General features: G+C 50.8%; 1 gene segment (V, D, J or C); it reads right to left on the bottom strand.

The window, feature by feature from the left end:
• Window positions 1–9,849: 9,849 nt before the first annotated feature.
• LOC102449795 (Ig mu chain C region-like) lies at window positions 9,850–16,688 on the bottom strand. The segment is given in 6 exon segments: window positions 9,850–10,454; window positions 11,086–11,415; window positions 11,985–12,293; window positions 14,039–14,359; window positions 14,996–15,322; window positions 16,343–16,688. Coding segments are annotated over 6 exon segments (1,926 nt in total).
• Window positions 16,689–18,383: the final 1,695 nt, after the last annotated feature.

The following is an 18,383-nucleotide window of genomic DNA, read 5'->3' as shown; positions in this document are numbered from 1 at the left end:
GAGGAGAAAGAGCCCATGTCCTGGTCCCAGCTCGCCCAACCCAGCCAGCCCCTGGAACTCTCCCTTGGTCAGAGACAGAGCCCCCTAGAGGAGAAAGAGCCCATGTCCTGGTCCCAGCTCGCCCAACCCAGCCAGCCCCTGGAACTCTCCCTTGGTCAGAGCCAGCGCCCCCTAGAGGAGAAAGAGCCTATGTCCCAGTCCCTTGCCCGCCCAACCCAGCCAGCCCCTGGAACTCTCTCTTGGTCAAGCTGAGCGCCCCGTAGAGGAGAAATTCTCCTTGCTCCATTTCCCCAAACCCACCCCGCCGCGGCCAATCTCCCACACTGGAGCGGGGCTGCAGTTGTGGTGCTGTGTCTTGCATATTGAGCTCTTCGCTGGGATTTGTGTGTGACGTTTTTGAGACTTTCGTTGTTTGCACTGAGTAACAATAAATAAATAGTGGCACAACTCAGGCTCCGTTTCTTGCTCAACCCCTCACTTGAGAGGACCCTTGAGACCCACCAGACGGGCACATTGTGTGTGTAGGGGGCACCTCCAGGTAAGGTCAATAGTTGTAGGGCGCACTTTGCCCTCAGTGGGAGCCGGGCGGGGGGGAGGGTAGCAACAAACCCAGAGATCTGGGATTGCATCCCTCAGCTCCTCAAGGCTGGCAGGAACGGGTGGGAAATGGATGGAAAGAAAGAAAGAAAGAAAGAAAGAAAGAAAGAAAGAAAGAAAGAAAGAAAGAAAGAAAGAAAGAAAGAAAGAAAAAGAAAAGGGGATATGTTTGGTCATGTGGGTATGTGAATATACAGAGATGGATGAATGGATGTGGGAAGGGAATGAGAGAAGGATTTTTCAAGTGGTGAGATACCAGCTGGACCCAGACACACTGTGAGTAGCATTTTCCTTGGTCAACTTCCCCAAAGCCACCCTGAAACGCTTCTCACAATTTCCGACTCATTTTATTTTGGCTCTGGCTATGTCTAGACTGCAGGCTTCTTTCGAAAGAGCCTCTTTCGAAAGATCGCGTCTAGACTGCAGGCGGATCTTTCGAAAGAGAAATCCGCTTTTTCGAAAGAGAGCACCCAGCGAGTCTGGATGCTCTCTTTCGAAGACGGCCTCTTTACATTGAAGAACGCCTTCTTTCGAAAGAGGAACTTTCAAAGGAAGGCGTTCTTCCTCGTGAAACGAGGTTTACCGCCATCGAAAGAAAAGCCGCGTTCTTTCGAAATAATTTCGAAAGAACGCGGCTTGAGTCTGGACGCAGGGGAAGTTTTTTCGGGAAAAGGCTACTTTTCCCGAAAAAACCCCTGAGTCTGGACACGGCCTCTGTGACGACACAGACTTATCCCATGAGGATATTTCAGTCCTGTAACAAAATCTTTATTTTGGAGTGAAAGATTTACCTTGTATATAAACATTTGAACAGTAAAAAGAGAATGGTTTTTTTTTAACCGTTAGCACATTTTCCTTACTGATAGGCTGCGTCTAGACTGGCATGATTTTGCAGAAATATGTTTAACAGAAAAGTTTTTCCGTTAAAAGTATTTCTGCAAAAGCACATCTAGATTGGCACAGTCTAGATGCGATTTTGTGCAAGAAAGCTCCGGTGGCCATTTTCACCATCGGGGCTTTTTTGCACAAAACAGACCTTCCCTCTCTACACTGTATTCTTGCACAAGAGGGCTTTTTCCCGAGCGGGAGTGTGAAAGTATTTGTGCAAGAAGCACTGATTTTATACTTTACAAAGTCAGTGTTCTTGTGCAAATTCAAGCGGCCAGTGTAGACAGCTGGCAAGTTTTTGCACAAAATCTTGCCAGTCTAGATGCAGCCATAGTGTTTCTAATAAAAAACCAATGTCTGCTTACAAAGAGAACCAGGAAAAGGGGGAGGGTAGTGGAGGGACAGGTAGGGTGGGACAGGCCAAAACCCCCATGGGAGAGTAAGTGGGTTCCTTCTGAGAATCTCGCCCTCAAGGCCTCTTGGATTCGGACACCAGACTGGTGAGCCTGGCGGATGGCAGCCATCCAAGGCTACTCAAATGGCATCCCCTTTCCATCAGCACCTGCCCCCACCCCGGTAGGAAGGCCTCCCCTTTCCTCTCCACCAGGTTAAGGAGGACGCAACATGCGGCCACCACCTCCGGGATGTGGCGTTTGCCCATCTCTAGGTGTGTTAGGAGGCAACGGAACCTCCCTTTCAGCTGTCCGAAAGCGCATTCCACCTGGATGCGAGCCTGGCTAAGATGCATGTTATAAAGATCCTTGCTCGCATCCAGGTGGCTGGTGTAGGGCTTCAGGAGCCACGGCATCCGGGGGTAGGCCACGTCGGCCATGACGCACACCGGCATCTGCACATCCCTGGGCATGAGATCCCACTGGGGGAAAAATGCTCCTGCCTGCAACCTGTGGTATAGGTAGGAGTTGTGGAATATGCGGGCATCATGTGCCCGCCCCGACCACCCGACACACATGTCCATAAAATGTTCCTGGTGGTCGACCAGGATAGGCAACACCATCAAATAGAAGCCCTTCCTGCTTATAAATTGGGCTTCTCGATGGGGCAGTGCACGGACTGGGATGTGTGTCCCATCGAGGGCTCCTCCGCAATTCGGGAAGCCCAGGGCACCAAACCCGGCAATGATGTTGTGCGGGTCCCCAAGACGGGCAAGCCTCTTCAGCAGCTTCTCATTGATGGCCCTCACCACCTGCTGCACGAGACAAATAGACAGACAGAAAACAGGGAATTAGACAGGTTTCCTAAGCACTTTGGGGGGGGACCCTGTCCCCCTCCCAACCCACCCCTCCCCTTGTTAGGATTCCCCCTTCCCCCGCATCAGTGCAGGGGTGGCCAAGGAGCCACCTCCAATTGCCACTCTATCCCCCACTCCCTCTTGCCCTTGCTTGGCAGTCCCCCGCACTCAGCAGGGCCTGTCCCCCGAAAGTGACTTACTTCCATCAAAATGGCCCCGACAGTAGACCTCCCGATGCCAAACTGGTGTTCCACGGAGCGGTAGCTATCGGGGGTACCCAGCTTCCAAAGGGCAAATGCGACCCGCTTCTGCAGGGGGATAGCGGGCTGCAGGTGGGTGTCCTGGTGTTCCAGAGCTGGGGCGAGCCAGGCACAGAGCTCCAGGAATGTGGCCTTCCACATCCGGAAGTCGCGGAGCCACTGGTTGTCGTCCCAGAGCCCCACGACGAGCCAGTCCCACCAGTCTGAACTCGTCTCATGCCTCCAAATCTGCCTGTCCCCCAAAAAGTTTGGGGGCAAGGGCAGAGCTCCTGAATCCCGGACAAAGGTCTTGTAGGTCTGGTCCAGGTCCATATGGGGCAGGAGATTCATGACAGAGTCATGAAGATGCAGCAGAAGCTGCTGTATGGCAGCGTGAGGCCATCGCCTGCCCAGGGGCAGCTCAGGTTCCATAGTCAAAACATAGTGCAAAGCAGGAAAAAAAAACCAGAAAATAAACTGCTGTGGTGTCCAACAAAGCAGGGCAACCAGAACAAGCACTGCATCTTCTTTTCTTTCCCTCTAAGAGGTAGGCAAGCGAGAAGCAGGAGCAGAGCAATGGCTGGTCGGGGGAATCCCTTTAAGCACGCGTCTCTGCAAAGGGCATGCAGCAGCACCAGGAAGTGAAGGCTGCCCCTTTATCCTACCAGAAGCAGTTCCAGGTCCGTTTTTTTACTCGAAATAGAGTCCAGTAGTCTGGATGCTCTTTTTCGAAAAAGCGGATCAATTTTCGATCTGCGTAATGCAAGCTAGATGCTCTTTTTCGAAAGAGGCTTTTTCGAAAGTTTCTTTCGATAAAGCCTCTTTCGAAAAAGGCATGTAGTCTAGACGTAGCCAGAGTAGCAGTGGATGGTCACAGGGTGGGCAGTGGAAGGTCACATGTTGGGCGGTGGATGGTCACATGGTGGATGACCAGAGGGTGGATAGTCATATAGTGAGTGGTGATGGCCACATAATGGACAATGCATAGTCATATGGTGGATGGTCACATGCTGGGTGGTGGAGGCTCACATAGTTCCAAGGGTGGTTGATAACTGGGTATTGGTGGCAGCATGGGGATGGCGTCGGATGGATGACCGAGCACTCAGCACCGGTCATTGCTATAGGCTCTGAAGTGCGACCGGGCAGGCGACGGTGGCTTTCACCTTCAGCAGCGTGACACCGGTGCTGTACACCAGGCTGAGCAGGAACAGCGCGATGAAGATAACGGGAGTCCAGAGACGGTCTGATTCCCCCTCTCCTTCTTCAGCACAGACCCCTTGGTCCTCCACCAGGCAGAGAGGAGCTGAGGAAAGGATCAACAGGGCAATTAGAGAGGCTTCTTCCTTAACTCCTATTTTGGGACCTCGGGAAGTTGACCACAGAGCTCTTCTGAGACTCCCCAACTTGTATAATTTCAGAAGCAACATCATCTGATGAATGGGGAACTAGGATGGGACACAGGTCTGAGTGCAATCCGGGTACCAAGCTCAACAAGGACATCTAGGTGTCACTATAGTTCACCTCCTACTGGGGCCATCGCATGGCGGAAAGGGATCTAGGGGTCATAGTGGACCACAAGTTGAATATGAGTCAACAGTGTGATGCTGTTGCAAAAAAAGCAAATATGATTCTAGGTTGTATCAACAGGTGTGTCGTAAGCAAAACTCATGAAGTCATTCTGCCACTCTACTCTGCACTAGTTAGGCCTCAGCTGGAGTACTGTGTCCAGTTCTGGGCGCCACATTTCAAGAAAGATGTGGAGAAATTGGAAAGGGTGCAGAGAAGAGCGACAAGAATGATTAAAGGTTTAGAGAACATGACCTATGAAGCCAGGCTTCATGAACTGGGCTTGTTTAGTTTGGAAAAAAGAAGATTAAGGGGGGACATGATAGCGGTTTTCAAATATCTAAAAGGGTGTCACAAGGAGGAAGGCGAAAATTTGTTCCTCTTGGTTTCTGAGGACAGGACAAGGAGTAATGGGGTTAAAGTGCAGCAGGGGACGTTTAGATTGGACATTAGGAAAAAATTCCTAACTGCCAGGGAGGTCAAATATTGGAATAAATTGCCAAGGGAGGTGGTGGAATCTCCCTCTCCGGAGATATTTAAGAACAGGTTAGATAGACATCTGTCAGGGATGGTGTAGACAGAGCTTGGTCCTGCCTTGAGGGCGGGGGGCTGGACTCGATGACCTCTCAAGGTCCCTTCCAGTCCTATTATTCTATGATTCTATGATTCTATGGGAAAGGGTCTCCCAAGGATTCCATTCCAATGTATGTTCCTAAAAGGGAAAAGATCCGTGGCCAATCCCCACCTTTGCATGACAGCTGTCTTCGCTCAACATGGAAAGGGTAAGACTTTTCAACCCCAAACAGAGGATTCCTCTGGGCTTAGGAGTAGTTTTTAACTCCTGTCTCTATAGGGAGGGGGGTCCATGGCCCATCACTCATATCCAGAGCCTTCCATGGGAAGTTCTGTGTAGTTAACATATTCCACACATGGGATGGTTGGATAGTCCTCCAAGAGCAATGTATTCACAGAATCATAGACCACAATGGGGAGAAAGCACAAGAGGTCATCACGTCCTGTCCCCTGCCCTCACGGCTTGGACCAAGAGCCATCTAGAGCATCCCTGAGAGATGTCTGTTAACCTGCTCCAGCAAAGGAGATTCCCCCACATCCTGAATCAATTTATTCCACTGCTTAGCGACCCTGACATTTATAACTCTCCATGCCATTGAACAAGGGGTCACGAAATGAAATGGATAGGCAGCAGGTTCAAGACAAACAAAAGACGTTTTTCTTCCCTCAGTGCACAGTCAACCTGTGGAACTCCTTGCCAGAGGATGTGGTGAAGACTTTAACAGGGTTCAGAAAAGAGCTAGATAGATTCACAGAGGTTAGGTCCATCAATGGCTATTACCCAGGATAGGTAAGGATGGTGTCTCTAGCCTCTGTTTGTCCGGAAATGGGTGACAGGAGAGGGATCACATGATGATTCCCTGTTGTGGTCCCTCCCTCTGGGGCATCTGGTTTTGGCCACTGTTGGCAGGCAGGACGCTGGACTGGATGGACTGACCCAGTCTGGCCGTTCTCATGCTCTTATCGTCTAAATTGTTGATGAAGATATTCCAGCCACTTGCCTTCCTGTGCTGCACTGAGGCAAGACTCCTCAGATGTCCATGATGACCATCTGGTCTCACTCCCTGCATCGCCCAGACCAGAGAAAACCACCCACTGATCCCAGAATGCAACCCAGGGATCCCTCCAGAGTGGTTGGGAAGACTTCTTCTTATCTGCAGCTCATGTAGGCACCGGACCTACAGTTGACGCTTTGATCCCTGACCTACAATGACTTGGCCAACTCTACAAAAAGGGGGAAAGTTATGGTCACACCAACAGCCACACCCCATATTTCCTCGGTCCCATGTCAGCACAACCCCGAGCCACCCTGACTGCAGACAGGAGGTGCAGACATGACTTCTGTGCTTTATTAGTATCTGTCTGGGCCTGGCTTCCGGTCTTTGGTTTCTCTTAAGCCCTTTTATACAAATGCAGAGACGGGAAGTGCCTGGTGTTTTCTCCCTACACAGGTGCGTCTATGCACCGCGGAGGTCCTTGGTTGAGTGTGTCTTTTATAAGTAAAGCCGATTCGGCTCCTAACATCTTCCACTTGGAAGAGTTTTCTCCAACCCTCAAGTCCATTTTTTGGCTCTTCCTTTGCCCTCTTTCCAATATTCTAGCCTTCGTTTTGAAGGTGTAGACACAAGGATGGCCAAGGGTCCATCGAGCCTTTTGGGAGGTCTATGAGGAAAAATCTATTTCCCTAGGTGGGTGGGGAATCACTGGAATGGGTTCCCTAGAAAGGTGGTAGAATGTCCATCACTAGTGGTTTATAAGTCTCAGTTTGACAAAGCCCTGGCTGGGATGATTGATTTGGGTTGGTCCTCCTTTGGGTAGGAGGCTGGACATGATGACCTCCTCGATGACCTTCCAACCCTAGGAAATTATGACATTCTGTGACCCTGGGATCCTGTCTCCCAAATGGCTCATTCCAGATGCATCAGAGGGAATAACCAAACCCGGGCAACTGTTGGGTGACCCCTCTGCGGTCCTATAGTCCCAGCCTCTGACAGACAGAGGCAGAGGGTCAACTAGCACTTGGGTTGCATCTTGGTTAACAGCCATGGATAGACCGACTCTCCGTGAACAGATCTGATTCTCCTCTGAGGCCCCATCATTCTTTGGGCACTCACAGGGTCCCTCGTCCACAGTGGTCACATGAGGAAGGACCAGCTTGTATTTGCTTCAAACCTACTGCCATTGAATTTCATCGGTTGACCCCCAGGTTCTTTTGCTTTGGGGTGGGGAAGGTCACCCTACCAAACTGGCTTCCTCCAGAACAATTTCACAGAACCTCTGTCATGTTCCCCTTGAACTTCTCCTTGCCCAGCTAACATGTCCTAAACTCTTTCCTTGTACGGAAGCTGTTCCCCGCCCCTCTTCAATTTTGTCCCCTTTCTCTGCTCCGCTCCTCTTTCTAATACGTCTTTCTTAATATGGGGCAAACAAGGTGGCAAGTAGAATTCAGGATGCGGCTGCTCCATCCATGTATGGAATTAAATGCATGATGATCTGTCCTTTTCCTTGCATTGTTCCCTTCTCCGGCTCTCCCTGGGTTTTGACTCCAGATCTGACAGCTGTGTGCTAGTATGGCTCTTCCAAACCCCAAACACAGAGATGAACTACATCCCCATGCCTCTGTTAGCAACAGCCAGGGACCGAGCTGGTGGGAATGAAAGCTCCTAACTCATTTCCCACCTAGCTGGCTGCAGATACGACACCAGATCCCTGGGGACTCTGAGTCTGCCCCGGATGTCAGGTGTGGTCCCATCCCCTAAGGGTGTTGGCGCTCTATTGTTGCTAGTTAGGGGCAATGATTAAGAAACAAGTTTTGAAGGTGGTGATCCAGGCTTTGTTAGGATCTCACACTGACCTGAGAGAAGGCTCTGAGACTGAGGTCTTTGATGGGCTTTTAAAGAATTAGATGCCAGGGAAATAATTTCCTAATTCCAGTGGGGAGTGGGTATCTTGCTCCACCGAGCATCCCAATTTGAATCCCTTTTCTGCCCCATTGCTCCTGGACTTTTGCTGTGTGTGTTCCTGCCATGCCCACCACCATGGGACCCTAGCCTCGGTCAGGACTTATAGGGTCTTTAGCAACATGAATAATACTGGAGAGAGAAGCAGGCACTCCTGAGGGCAGGTAGAAATATGACACTGCATGGGGGTGGATACTTGAAGAGAGGCCATTGCATCATTTAGCATGACATAGCATGACAGGGTCAGGCCAGAAGTATACAAAAGCACAATGGAAGAGAAATGTATTAGCCACAGCCTGAGCAAATCTCTGTTCCCCAGGTAAACTGGCAGGGGCGAATCTAGATCCAGCGGGGACTTGCCGGAATCAGTCAGGACAATTAAGCACCTGGAGCTAATTGAACGGGCTTGCAGAGTCAGGTGAGCCGAGATAAGTTGGCACCCCTGGGCCAATTTAATGAACCAGCTGAGACTGGTTGTAGAGAGAGCGTCTCTGTAGTGAGCGCGCGAGGAGCTGGGAGGACGGAGGAGTGCTGCAGGGAGTGGAGGAGGAACAAGGATCAGTGGATACTGGGAGGAATTGCCTGAGAGAAGGAAGGTGCTGGGAAGTAGCACAGAGGCTTGTAACTGTCTTGTAGCTGATACTGGAAACTCTTCCAGGCAGCTGCTATTACGGGGCCCTGGGGTGGAACCCAAAGCAGAGGATGGGCCCGGCCCCCCCCCAAAATCCATGTCCCATTTCCATTGGGGGAAAAGACTGGCAGGGGAGAATTAAATTAATGGAGATTGCCTATCTCCTAGGAAGGGACCTTGGAAGGTCATCAAGTCCAGTCCCCTGCCTTCACAGCAAGACCAAGTACCATCCCTGACAAATTTTTGTCCCACGTGGCCTCCGCAAGGATTGAACTCACAACCCGGGGTTTAGCAGGCCAATGCTCAAACCACCGAGCGATCCCTCCCCAGCTAGGTGGCATTTAGAGGTCCCATGAGACTCTGGAGATCCGTTTCTCTCTGCACCTTCTGCTGACCGTGAATGAGAGAAGCTGTACAAGCAGCAAGCTGAGATCCCATCTATGGTGCCTGAATTGTGGTCTGATGTGAGCCTCTGAGGCCAGCAAGCAGCCTGAAAGTGCAGGACCTATCAAGTTTGAGTAGGACCTTGGTCACAATAGATAGATATTGTTGAGCCATAGAGACAGCTGCTGTGGAAAGTAGGGTGGGTGGATGGGGTGGGCAGATATGGATAGATGGTTGGATGGATGGATGGATTTGGGATTCATGGGGAATTGGATGGATGGATGGATACTGTAGAATGACAAATGCGGATATATGATGCATAAGGACAGAAGAACGGCTAGAAAGAAGAAAGGGTGGATGGTTGGACCCTACATATTACCCTATTATAAGAGTTACTATAGAGAACTTTCTGGGTGTCTGGCTGGTGAGTCTTGCCCACATGCTCAGGGTTTAGCTGGTCGCCATATTTGGGGTCGGGAAGGAATTTTCCTCCAGGGTAGATTGGCAGAGGCCCTGGAGGTTTTTCGCCTTCCTCTGTAGCATGGGGCACAGATCACAGCTGGAGGATTCTCTGCATCTTGGGGCCTTCAAAGTATTTGAGGGCTTCAATATCTGAGATATAGGTGAGAGGATTATTCTAAGAGGGGTGGGTGAGATTCTGTGGCCTGCACTGTGCAGGGGGTCAGACTAGATGATCATAATGGTCCCTTCTGACCTTAAAGTCTATGAGTCTATGAGTCTATATTGTGGGGCGATACAACAAGAGACACAGAGGCAATTGCTGCTGGATGACACCCCTTCATCAAAAAATTCCAGAGTGTTTCATTTTTATTCAGCCATATTTCACACACAGCTATTCTCAGCACGCCAGAGCTCCCCCTGTTTTACCCTTATTGTACAAGGAATGTGAGACCCCAGGAGGCCCCAGGGCCATCTCCCGTACAGCCTGAGAACCCCACAAGGCTCTGCTCCTCAGTGGCAAGTGACATCGGTGTCGGACAAGACCACAGAGACATTGACGGCGGTGGGTTTACCGGAGGCCTTGTCCACGCTCCGTTGGGTGAAAATCTTGGGCAGGCCTTCATGCCCCACTACGCAGGAGTAGGTGTCCCCCTTCTGCCATTCAGAGGCCTGGATTCTGAGCTTGCTGTAGATGAAGTAGCTCTCCTCCTCCCCAGCCTCCCGCATGGGGCCGATGTGGATGTAGGCATCCTGTGGAATGGGGCGGTCCTTCTGGGTCCATGTCACCAAGATGTCTTTGGGCTGGAAGCCGGAGGCCAGACAGGTGATGGTGGCCCATTCCTGGAGAGCCAGCTCGTCCACATGAGGAGGAGAGACGTAAACAGAAGGGGGCCGTAAAGAGACCTCTGTCACAAGGAAACACCAGTTAATGGTGGGAATGGGACCCAAAAATCCAGCCTGCCGTCCCTACGGTAATTGCCCTCCTCTAGCCCACTAGACTCAGGGGGAGGGATATCTCAGTAGTTTGCGCATTGGCCTGCTAAGCCCAGGGTTGTGAGTTGAATCTTTGCAGAGGCCATTTGGGGCAAAAATTTGTCAGGGATGGTACTTGGTCCTGCTGTGAAGGCAGGGGACTGGACTCAATGACCTTTCAAGGTCCCTTCCAGTTCTAGGAGATAGGAAATCTCCATTAATTAATTGTTTTTTAGACTTCACTGCCCTCCTAGCGCTATGAAAAGGGGCTAGAACCAGGGGCCATGGCTCCAAGCCTTGGCAATCTCACCTGTTCTCCTAGTAGAGACAGCAAAAGGACCCAGGAGTCCTGACTTTCCCTCCCCCTCCCTCTCATGCATGTTCTCAGTTCATCGCACCCATGAATTTTTAACATCTAAGCTCACCGACCTGCAGACGGACCAGAACTAGAACCCCATAGAGTCACAAGGCCTCCTGGAGAATTTGCCATAGTCTGAGTGAGCCAGTGCCCCCAGCCTGGGGCCAGATTAGACCTGGTGCTGCCCCATCCCATATAGAGCTTACCGAGATTTTTGTGGATCCTTTTCACAATGACCAAAGGGATATCTTGGTGCTTCACGGTGCAGGTGAACTCCTCCCCGGCCTGCCACTCCTCCACACACACCCGCAGGATACTGGCTGCACTGTAAGTGCCATTTGGATGCAGCACTGGCTCTTTGGAGTCCACAGTCAATGGGCCTCCGTTTCCCCTGCTCCAGGAGATCTCCAGGCTGCTGGGGTTCTCCATGCCACTCACCAGACAGGTGATGGTGGCGTTCTGCATGACGTAGAGCTCTTCCAGGGATGGGGGGAGGAGGAAGACCTCCATAGGTGTTTGATTACAGTCGCTGCCACCTGGTTGGGGGCGGGAGGCAGCATTGAGCGAATACTCACCAGGCACCAGGTGGAAATTGAGTGCCTTTCTTTTGGGGCTTCAAAGCCCAGGGGGTGTTTGGGGAAGGGGCTGAGGTCACTGGGGGGGGGAAATAGAGTTTGGGGCTCCCAGATGGAAAAGGCAGGATCTTCCTCTTTTAGGGCATCAGGGGATTTCCTACCCACCTAGGGGCTGGGATACTTGGGTCTCATGGTGGTTATTTAGCTCTTTGCCCCCCATAAGCAAATCTAAAAGTCTCCTGCTCCATTGAGGGAGTAGATTGTAATTAAGCAACTGTCGTGGTTGCAGATCCGGGAAGGAACAGAAGGGACCAGAAGGACCAAATTATGAAACTGCCACGGTGGGAATCCACTTTGAAATGTGAAGCAAATCGTTCCCACAAAGGCCCGTGATTCGGCGGGGAAGAATTGTTTCAATAAACCCGTCTTCCAGCCATGCAATTTCTCCAAGAACAAGAGTGCCCACCCAATGTCATGGCTGAATTATGGCCCAACGGGATTCCATGCTGCTTCCTCCCTTACCCACTTACCAAAGAAGATCTTTTCCACAACAGTCTTGGGCTTGCTCAAGGCTGGGTGATTCACCACGCAGGTGCAATTTTCTGCTCCTTCACTTAGATCAACCTTCAGGATGCTGTAGGCCGAGAATGTACCACTTCCTGACACAGGGCCATTGTTGTAACTGGACCTGAGGACCGGGGAGTTGTTCTTCAACCAAGAGATGCTGATGTCTTCAGGGGAAAAGCCACTTGCTTCGCAGATGAGAGTCAAAGACAACCCTGAGAGGTCTTCATGGTAAGCTCTTGAGACGGTGATGGAAGGCTCCTTCTTGCTGATACCTGGATGGAAAGGAAGGGGACAAGACAAGAATAAGACTTGGTTGCACAACTAAGGTAGGGACATAGATCCAGCAACTATCACTCTGTAAAAGGACCAGGAAGAGCAAAGGTTGAGGATTAGTGTGAAGTTAGACTAGGCCAAAGAAAACTCCAATCACTGAGCATTATCTTTCTTGAAACTCAAAGGCCCTAGAGATTCAATTGAACTTCGAAGTCTTAGAATGCATAATGAAATCCCATTTCCTCATCATGACATGGCAATAACTTAGCATCTTCATCAGTATATTCAACTTCTTCACCTCCATCATCTATATGATCACTGCCTTCCTTGTTATCCTCATCTTTGTCAGATCATGACCTCCATGGTCATCCTCTTCCTCATTTTCTCCAGGATTGTGATGTTCTTTCTCTTCTTCTCCTTCAGCACTTTCCTGACCTTCTTTACTGTCATCGACACCATCTTCATATCCTTCCAGATCATCAACATGCTCCTCTTCCTCAGCTTGGTTTTCCCTTCATGCAGATGGGCTCTGGGACTGAAGCTCTTCCTGCCACCCGAAAGTGAACCCTCACCCCAAACTTTAGACCTCGCCATCTCCTCTCCACCACAAGTCCGCCCCATCCACCATCATGACATTTGGCCACCAGCCCATCTCCTCATCCAGAATCTCTGTCCTCCTTCAAATGCTCACAGCAAAATTAATCATGGTCAGGTTCTCAAAGGCTGGCTAAGGGATTTGGACACCTTAAGAATTTCAGTAGGATTTGCAAACCTAATTCCATTGGGCTCTCTCACAAATTCTCACCCAAAATATCCCTGAAAGGCCTGGTGCTAGGTAACCAACACCATCCTCATATCGAGGATGTCCATCAGATCAGAGTCCAAAATAGCACATTAAGGGTATGTCTAGACTACATGGCTTCATTGATGGAGCCATGTAGATGAGTTTACTAGACATAGGAAAATGAAACGGCAATTTAAATAATCACCACTTCAGTTACATCAAAATAGCCGGCATGCTGTGCCAATCACAAGGCATAATGGAGTGGTCGACAAGGGCTTCCCTTGTCAACTGCAGCACGTCCAGACTACTGCGCTGTGCCGCCAGACAGCTGATCGGCACAGTACGGCAGCCATTTTGATGTTAATGAAGCCTCTTCATTTTCCTATGTCTAGTAAACTCATCTAAACAGCAGGGCTTAAGTAGAAATATGCTACGCAAATTGAGCTACCTCAATGGCGTAGCTTTTTTCAAAATCACTTCTTTCAAAACTGGGAACGTCTTGCACAGCACATTTTTCAAAATAGAGTACTCTTCTTCGGACTTCCCTTACTCCTCCTACAATGAGGGTTGCAGGAATCGGAATAAGAATCCCTCCAGCTTGGCAGTATTTCAACATTATTTCCAAATAACTGCCTGCTGTATAGACGTGGCCTAAGTTATTTTGGAATAACGCTAGTTATTTCAAAATAAAGTTGCTGTGTAGACATACCCCAAGTGCCTCACATACCAAATCCCAGGGAACTAAGAAAGTGACATTCTGGGAAGAGTTGGCATTTAATGATGAAAAGGCAGGGAATGCTGGGAAAATCACTCAAGTGGAAATTAATGATGCCCTCGTGAAAGGCTTAATTGCTACCTTAATGTCAGCTTAGGACTTGTGTGGGGTGAGCTTCACCCTCTAATCCCAGCTAGGAATGCCTAGAGAAATTACTTTCCCTTTGCCTTTGAAAGACTACTCACCTTTATTGACCATGGTTATCTCCTCGGTGAGTTCTCCAGAACAGAGCGTGCTCACTTTGCAGGCAAATCTGGTGCCTTGTCCCCACTGTGCCCGTGACACTGGGTGGGAGCTGACCAGGCTGGTGGTCCCGTTGATGTTCTTCTTGGGAGCTTCTGTCTTCCCCGCAGAACTGACCCTTCCATCCACCTCCCAGATGATTGCAGTGGCTACAGAATCGTAACCCAAAACTAGACAGGACACGCGGCCAGAATTCTTGATCACTTCTTCATAGGCGGGTTTTGTCAAGTAGATGTTTGGCTCAAGGGCACTTTTGGGACAGGCTGTGAAATGCAAAGAGAACAGGAGAAATAATGTGGGAAGGCAAAAACGACACTTAATCTCTTCCAAATTCTACAGAGCGACCCAACGACTTTCCATAACAAACCCTGGAAATTAGTGCACACAAATGTGTTTGTTTAGAAACATTTAAGGATGCATGAAGGCTCATCTCATCCACCCACAACCTTAAAATCATGGGAAGCCCATGAGAAGAGGTTCCTGGGTTCCTTCTATCAGGTACCCATCCCCCAAAATTTCGTGGCCAATGCACCATAACCAGTTGGTCTATCTACCTCTGTGAGGTATATCTCTAGTGAAATATCTACCGTGCCTTAGAATCCTAGACAAGGGGGTTTAGAAGAGATCTCAGCAGGTCTAGTCCAAGCTTATGCTCCAAGTTGGACCAAGAAGCTTCATCCTGTGGCCCTCTTATTATTGATCTATTCACCCCTTCCATCACATCTATAGCATCCCTCCCTCCTGTCTCTCTCTGTTTCCATCCATCTACAGTATCGACCTGTCTACTGTATTTCCACCTCTCCCATCACCCTGGCTTCTAGGTGCAGCCACTCCTTCCTTTAGTCTTCTCATTAACCCTCCACACCCGCTTCCCACCCTGCGCAGCCGTAGCCCCTCACCCAAGCATTTGCTGGTGTTGTGCATGGAGGGCTCCGTTCCCCATGCTGGATGGGTGACTTGGCAAGAGAAGACGTCCCCGTTCTCCCAGCTCTGCCTGGAGACCTTCAAGGAGCTCTGGCCCATGTAGGCGCCATCGGTGCCCAATGAAGAGGAGAAGGCCGGGGTGGGGAGACTCGTTGCTTTTCCATTCACCAGCCATTTCACCTCAGCATTGCTAGGACGAAAGGTCAGGAGAAGGCAAACCAGCTCCAGCTGGCTCTCTGTGCAGCTGTCCTCACAGGAGGGGACCAGGAGGCGAACCTGGGGTGGCATCATCGAACCGCATGCTAAGAGCAAAGAGAAAGGACAACACAGTTCAGTGTCTCTTTGTAGATCCTCCTCCAGGGTGAGTCATGACACTGCGCCCATCCCAGCCCTAGCAAAACCCTCCCTCTTTGAGATAAGTTTACCTGTGCTATTTTATTTGGCCTCTAGGGCTGAGATTTCTCATAGCCAAAAAAGGTATTAAAGCAAATGGGAACAGGGCCCGTAAATTTTATAGGCAAAGGTTATATGCCTCCCTGGGTTGTTTTTGCATGTGTTGCATGAAATGCATTCTCCCTGGTAAACAGCGGGGACAAAGCTGGAACTGGAGCAGTGTTTGTTTGAACTTGTTTTCCTCAATAACTGCCCTCAGCCCTGTTCCATGGGAATGTCAGCTGCAGTCAAGGGAAGGTGTCTGGCTCCTTGTTGAGGAAAGCATCTCAGAGGGAAATCTCTACATGAGGACCAGGAAGGAGGACTAGGAAACATCCAGGAAAGGGGGGTGTCTGCCCGAGCCAGCCAGCTGTACACTGGGGGAGCCTCTGGTGCCTGGGAACCAGTGCTCTAAGTTGAACAAAGCTGGGTTTTGCAATGGAGGGGAGTTTGGTCTTCAGTTTACATTCCTGGCAGGTGTATCAACCCATCAGATTACATAGGATTAGGGTTACAGTTAGGAGGTAAAACAAAGAACCCACAGTTTCCCCCATACAGAAGCGGCAGCATGGGGATTAGGAGCCATTTCTCCCCACATCTGTGCCTGAAATTTTCCCCAAGTGCCTAAGGGATTTGGACACCAAGAGTCTGCAGGAATTAGGTGCCTAAATCTGTTAGGCAGGACTGAAAAATCCCCCCTTATAGAGTAACATGGGGTTCTGCCCAGGGGTGCATTTCACCCTATGGTTTTCCTTATTCCAGGATTCATGGGGAGTTGTCCTAGTTGAGGGGTGGAGAATTTGCCCCAAGGTGCCTACGGACTGTGAATTAACAAGATCTGGATCCCAGATCCAGGCTCCTCCCCCTCCCTCCCCTGTTGCTTGTCTTACATTTCTGGGGGAACATCTTGGACACTGTCTGTCTGGATCCCGCATATGTGACATCACACCGGTAGCTGTCGCTCTTCTGGGGCCCATCAGGGATGGTGAGCAGACTGGTCCGGGTATAAAGCCCTTTACTAGTCAGCGTCTCTGGGAAATCCCGGACCCCCGCGGTCACTCTGCCGGAATTCCACTGGATTTTCGCTGACGGTGGTGAGTAGTCAGTCACCAGGCAGGCCAAGCTCATGCCCATGGGATCGTTCCCAGTCTTGCTGCAGCAGGGAACCAGCGGGAAGATGGAGGGGTCTGTGCGTCCCACTGACAGAAGAGAAACCAAGAGTTTTAAAGCGAGAGCATCAAGAAGGGGGGAAAATTGGCAAACCACGCTATCTATCTATCTATCTATCTATCTATCTATCTATCTATCTATCTATCTATCTATCTATCTATCTATCTATCCCCACACACCCCCTCTATCTATCTATCTATCTATCTATCTATCTATCTATCTATCTATCTATCTATCTCCAAAGAAGTACAGCTATCTGCCGATCTATACTTGGTGGCTGTGAGTCAGGACAACTGGTTTTAACTCTGCTCTCTACAAAGTCATTGTGGACAGGACTGGATCATGACCGCCTAACATAGTGTCGGGCAGTAGAATGGCAGCGGTTCACCACAGCTAGCTGCGATCCTGCATACCTGCGGAGGTGCAGGTAAATACAGAGATGTGGGGGCCCGCCAGAGGCTAAGCCGGGCAGATCGGATCCAACGCACAAGACAGCATTTGCCAACCCCTGCTCTAAAATCTGATCCCAATTCTTGCACTCTGATCTAGATCACAGCAACGGGTGGCAGGGCCGTGCGTCAGGATTCCTGTTTCCTATTGTGAACTCCAAGACAGCCATTAAATCTGCTTCTTCATCCTCCCACCCTTGGTATGTCCTCCAATTCTCGCCCTCTTCTGAGGAAGCCTGGATCTTTTCTGAGCTCAACAGTTTTCCATCCAACTGGCCGGAGAAAACCGACCAACGAACAAACAACGAGCGTGGGCAGAAAAGGAGAAGTGGGCACCAGTGAAAGTCACACCAAGGTTATTTTTTCACCCCAGGTTTCACTCCCGGCACTCGCCCACCTGTGGGATTGTCACGCTTTCTCTCCAGCTCTAGCCTGTGGGCGGCCGCCCATGGTCTCGGTTGACAATTGCCTTGACTCTCATTTGGGGGGAGGAGAGGGGCTGCCTCACAGGCACTGATCCCTCAGAGGAACAACACAGCAGTATGGGCTCCTGGACAGAATCCCCGGCCTAGAATGCCCGGCCGCGGCCCACCATGGCTGGTCATTCGGTCAGTGAACTCTTGGCTTATCACGTGAGTGTGGAGGGCTTTCTCCTAACACAGCAAGCCCCAGTAGGGAAGCTGTGTTTGCCGAAGAGAGGAGCCAGGACTCCTCTGTTCTCTCCCCATCCCTGGGAGGAGAGTGGGGGCTAGTGGTTGAGGAAGAGGTGGGGCTGGGAGCCAGGTGGGCTGAAGTCTCCCCTGAGCTCTGAAGAGCCGTGGGGCACATCCCCCTGTGCAGGTGCAGTCATGGGGCAGGGGACAGCGCATGGCTTCCCATGCAGGGCCTGGGTGTGCTGGGAGCCCAAAAGGGGTAACCCAGGGCAGGCTGTACCCCCCCGAGGCAGAGATGGGGGGACAGAGCTGCATCCCTCACACCCCGCTGAGCAGCTGGGATTCCGGGGTGAAAGGGCTCCAGGGCCCCAAGATCTGAGCTAGCAGGGGATGGAGATTGGGACTGAGGAGCACTGGCAGAGCAGTGGGGAGCCCAAGGTAGGGCTGGGGGGTTGTGGGATGGGAGTGAGGGGCACAAACACAGGTGTAAAAATGTAGTTGAGATAGCAGGGACTGCGGGTCATGATCCCAAGGCTCAGCAATTAGCAGGGGCTGTAGCTCAGGAGTGGGAGACATGGGCAGAGCTGGGTTGGTAGGGACTGCAGGTCAGGAGTGAGGGGCACTATCAGGGCTGACGGGGGCCCAGGGCTGGGCTAGGA

Source organism: Pelodiscus sinensis, chromosome 30 (genome assembly GCF_052426305.1).
Source record: "Pelodiscus sinensis isolate ZL-2025 chromosome 30, ASM5242630v1, whole genome shotgun sequence".
NCBI lineage: Eukaryota > Metazoa > Chordata > Testudines > Trionychidae > Pelodiscus > Pelodiscus sinensis.
This window is presented reverse-complemented; position numbering and strand designations above follow the sequence as displayed.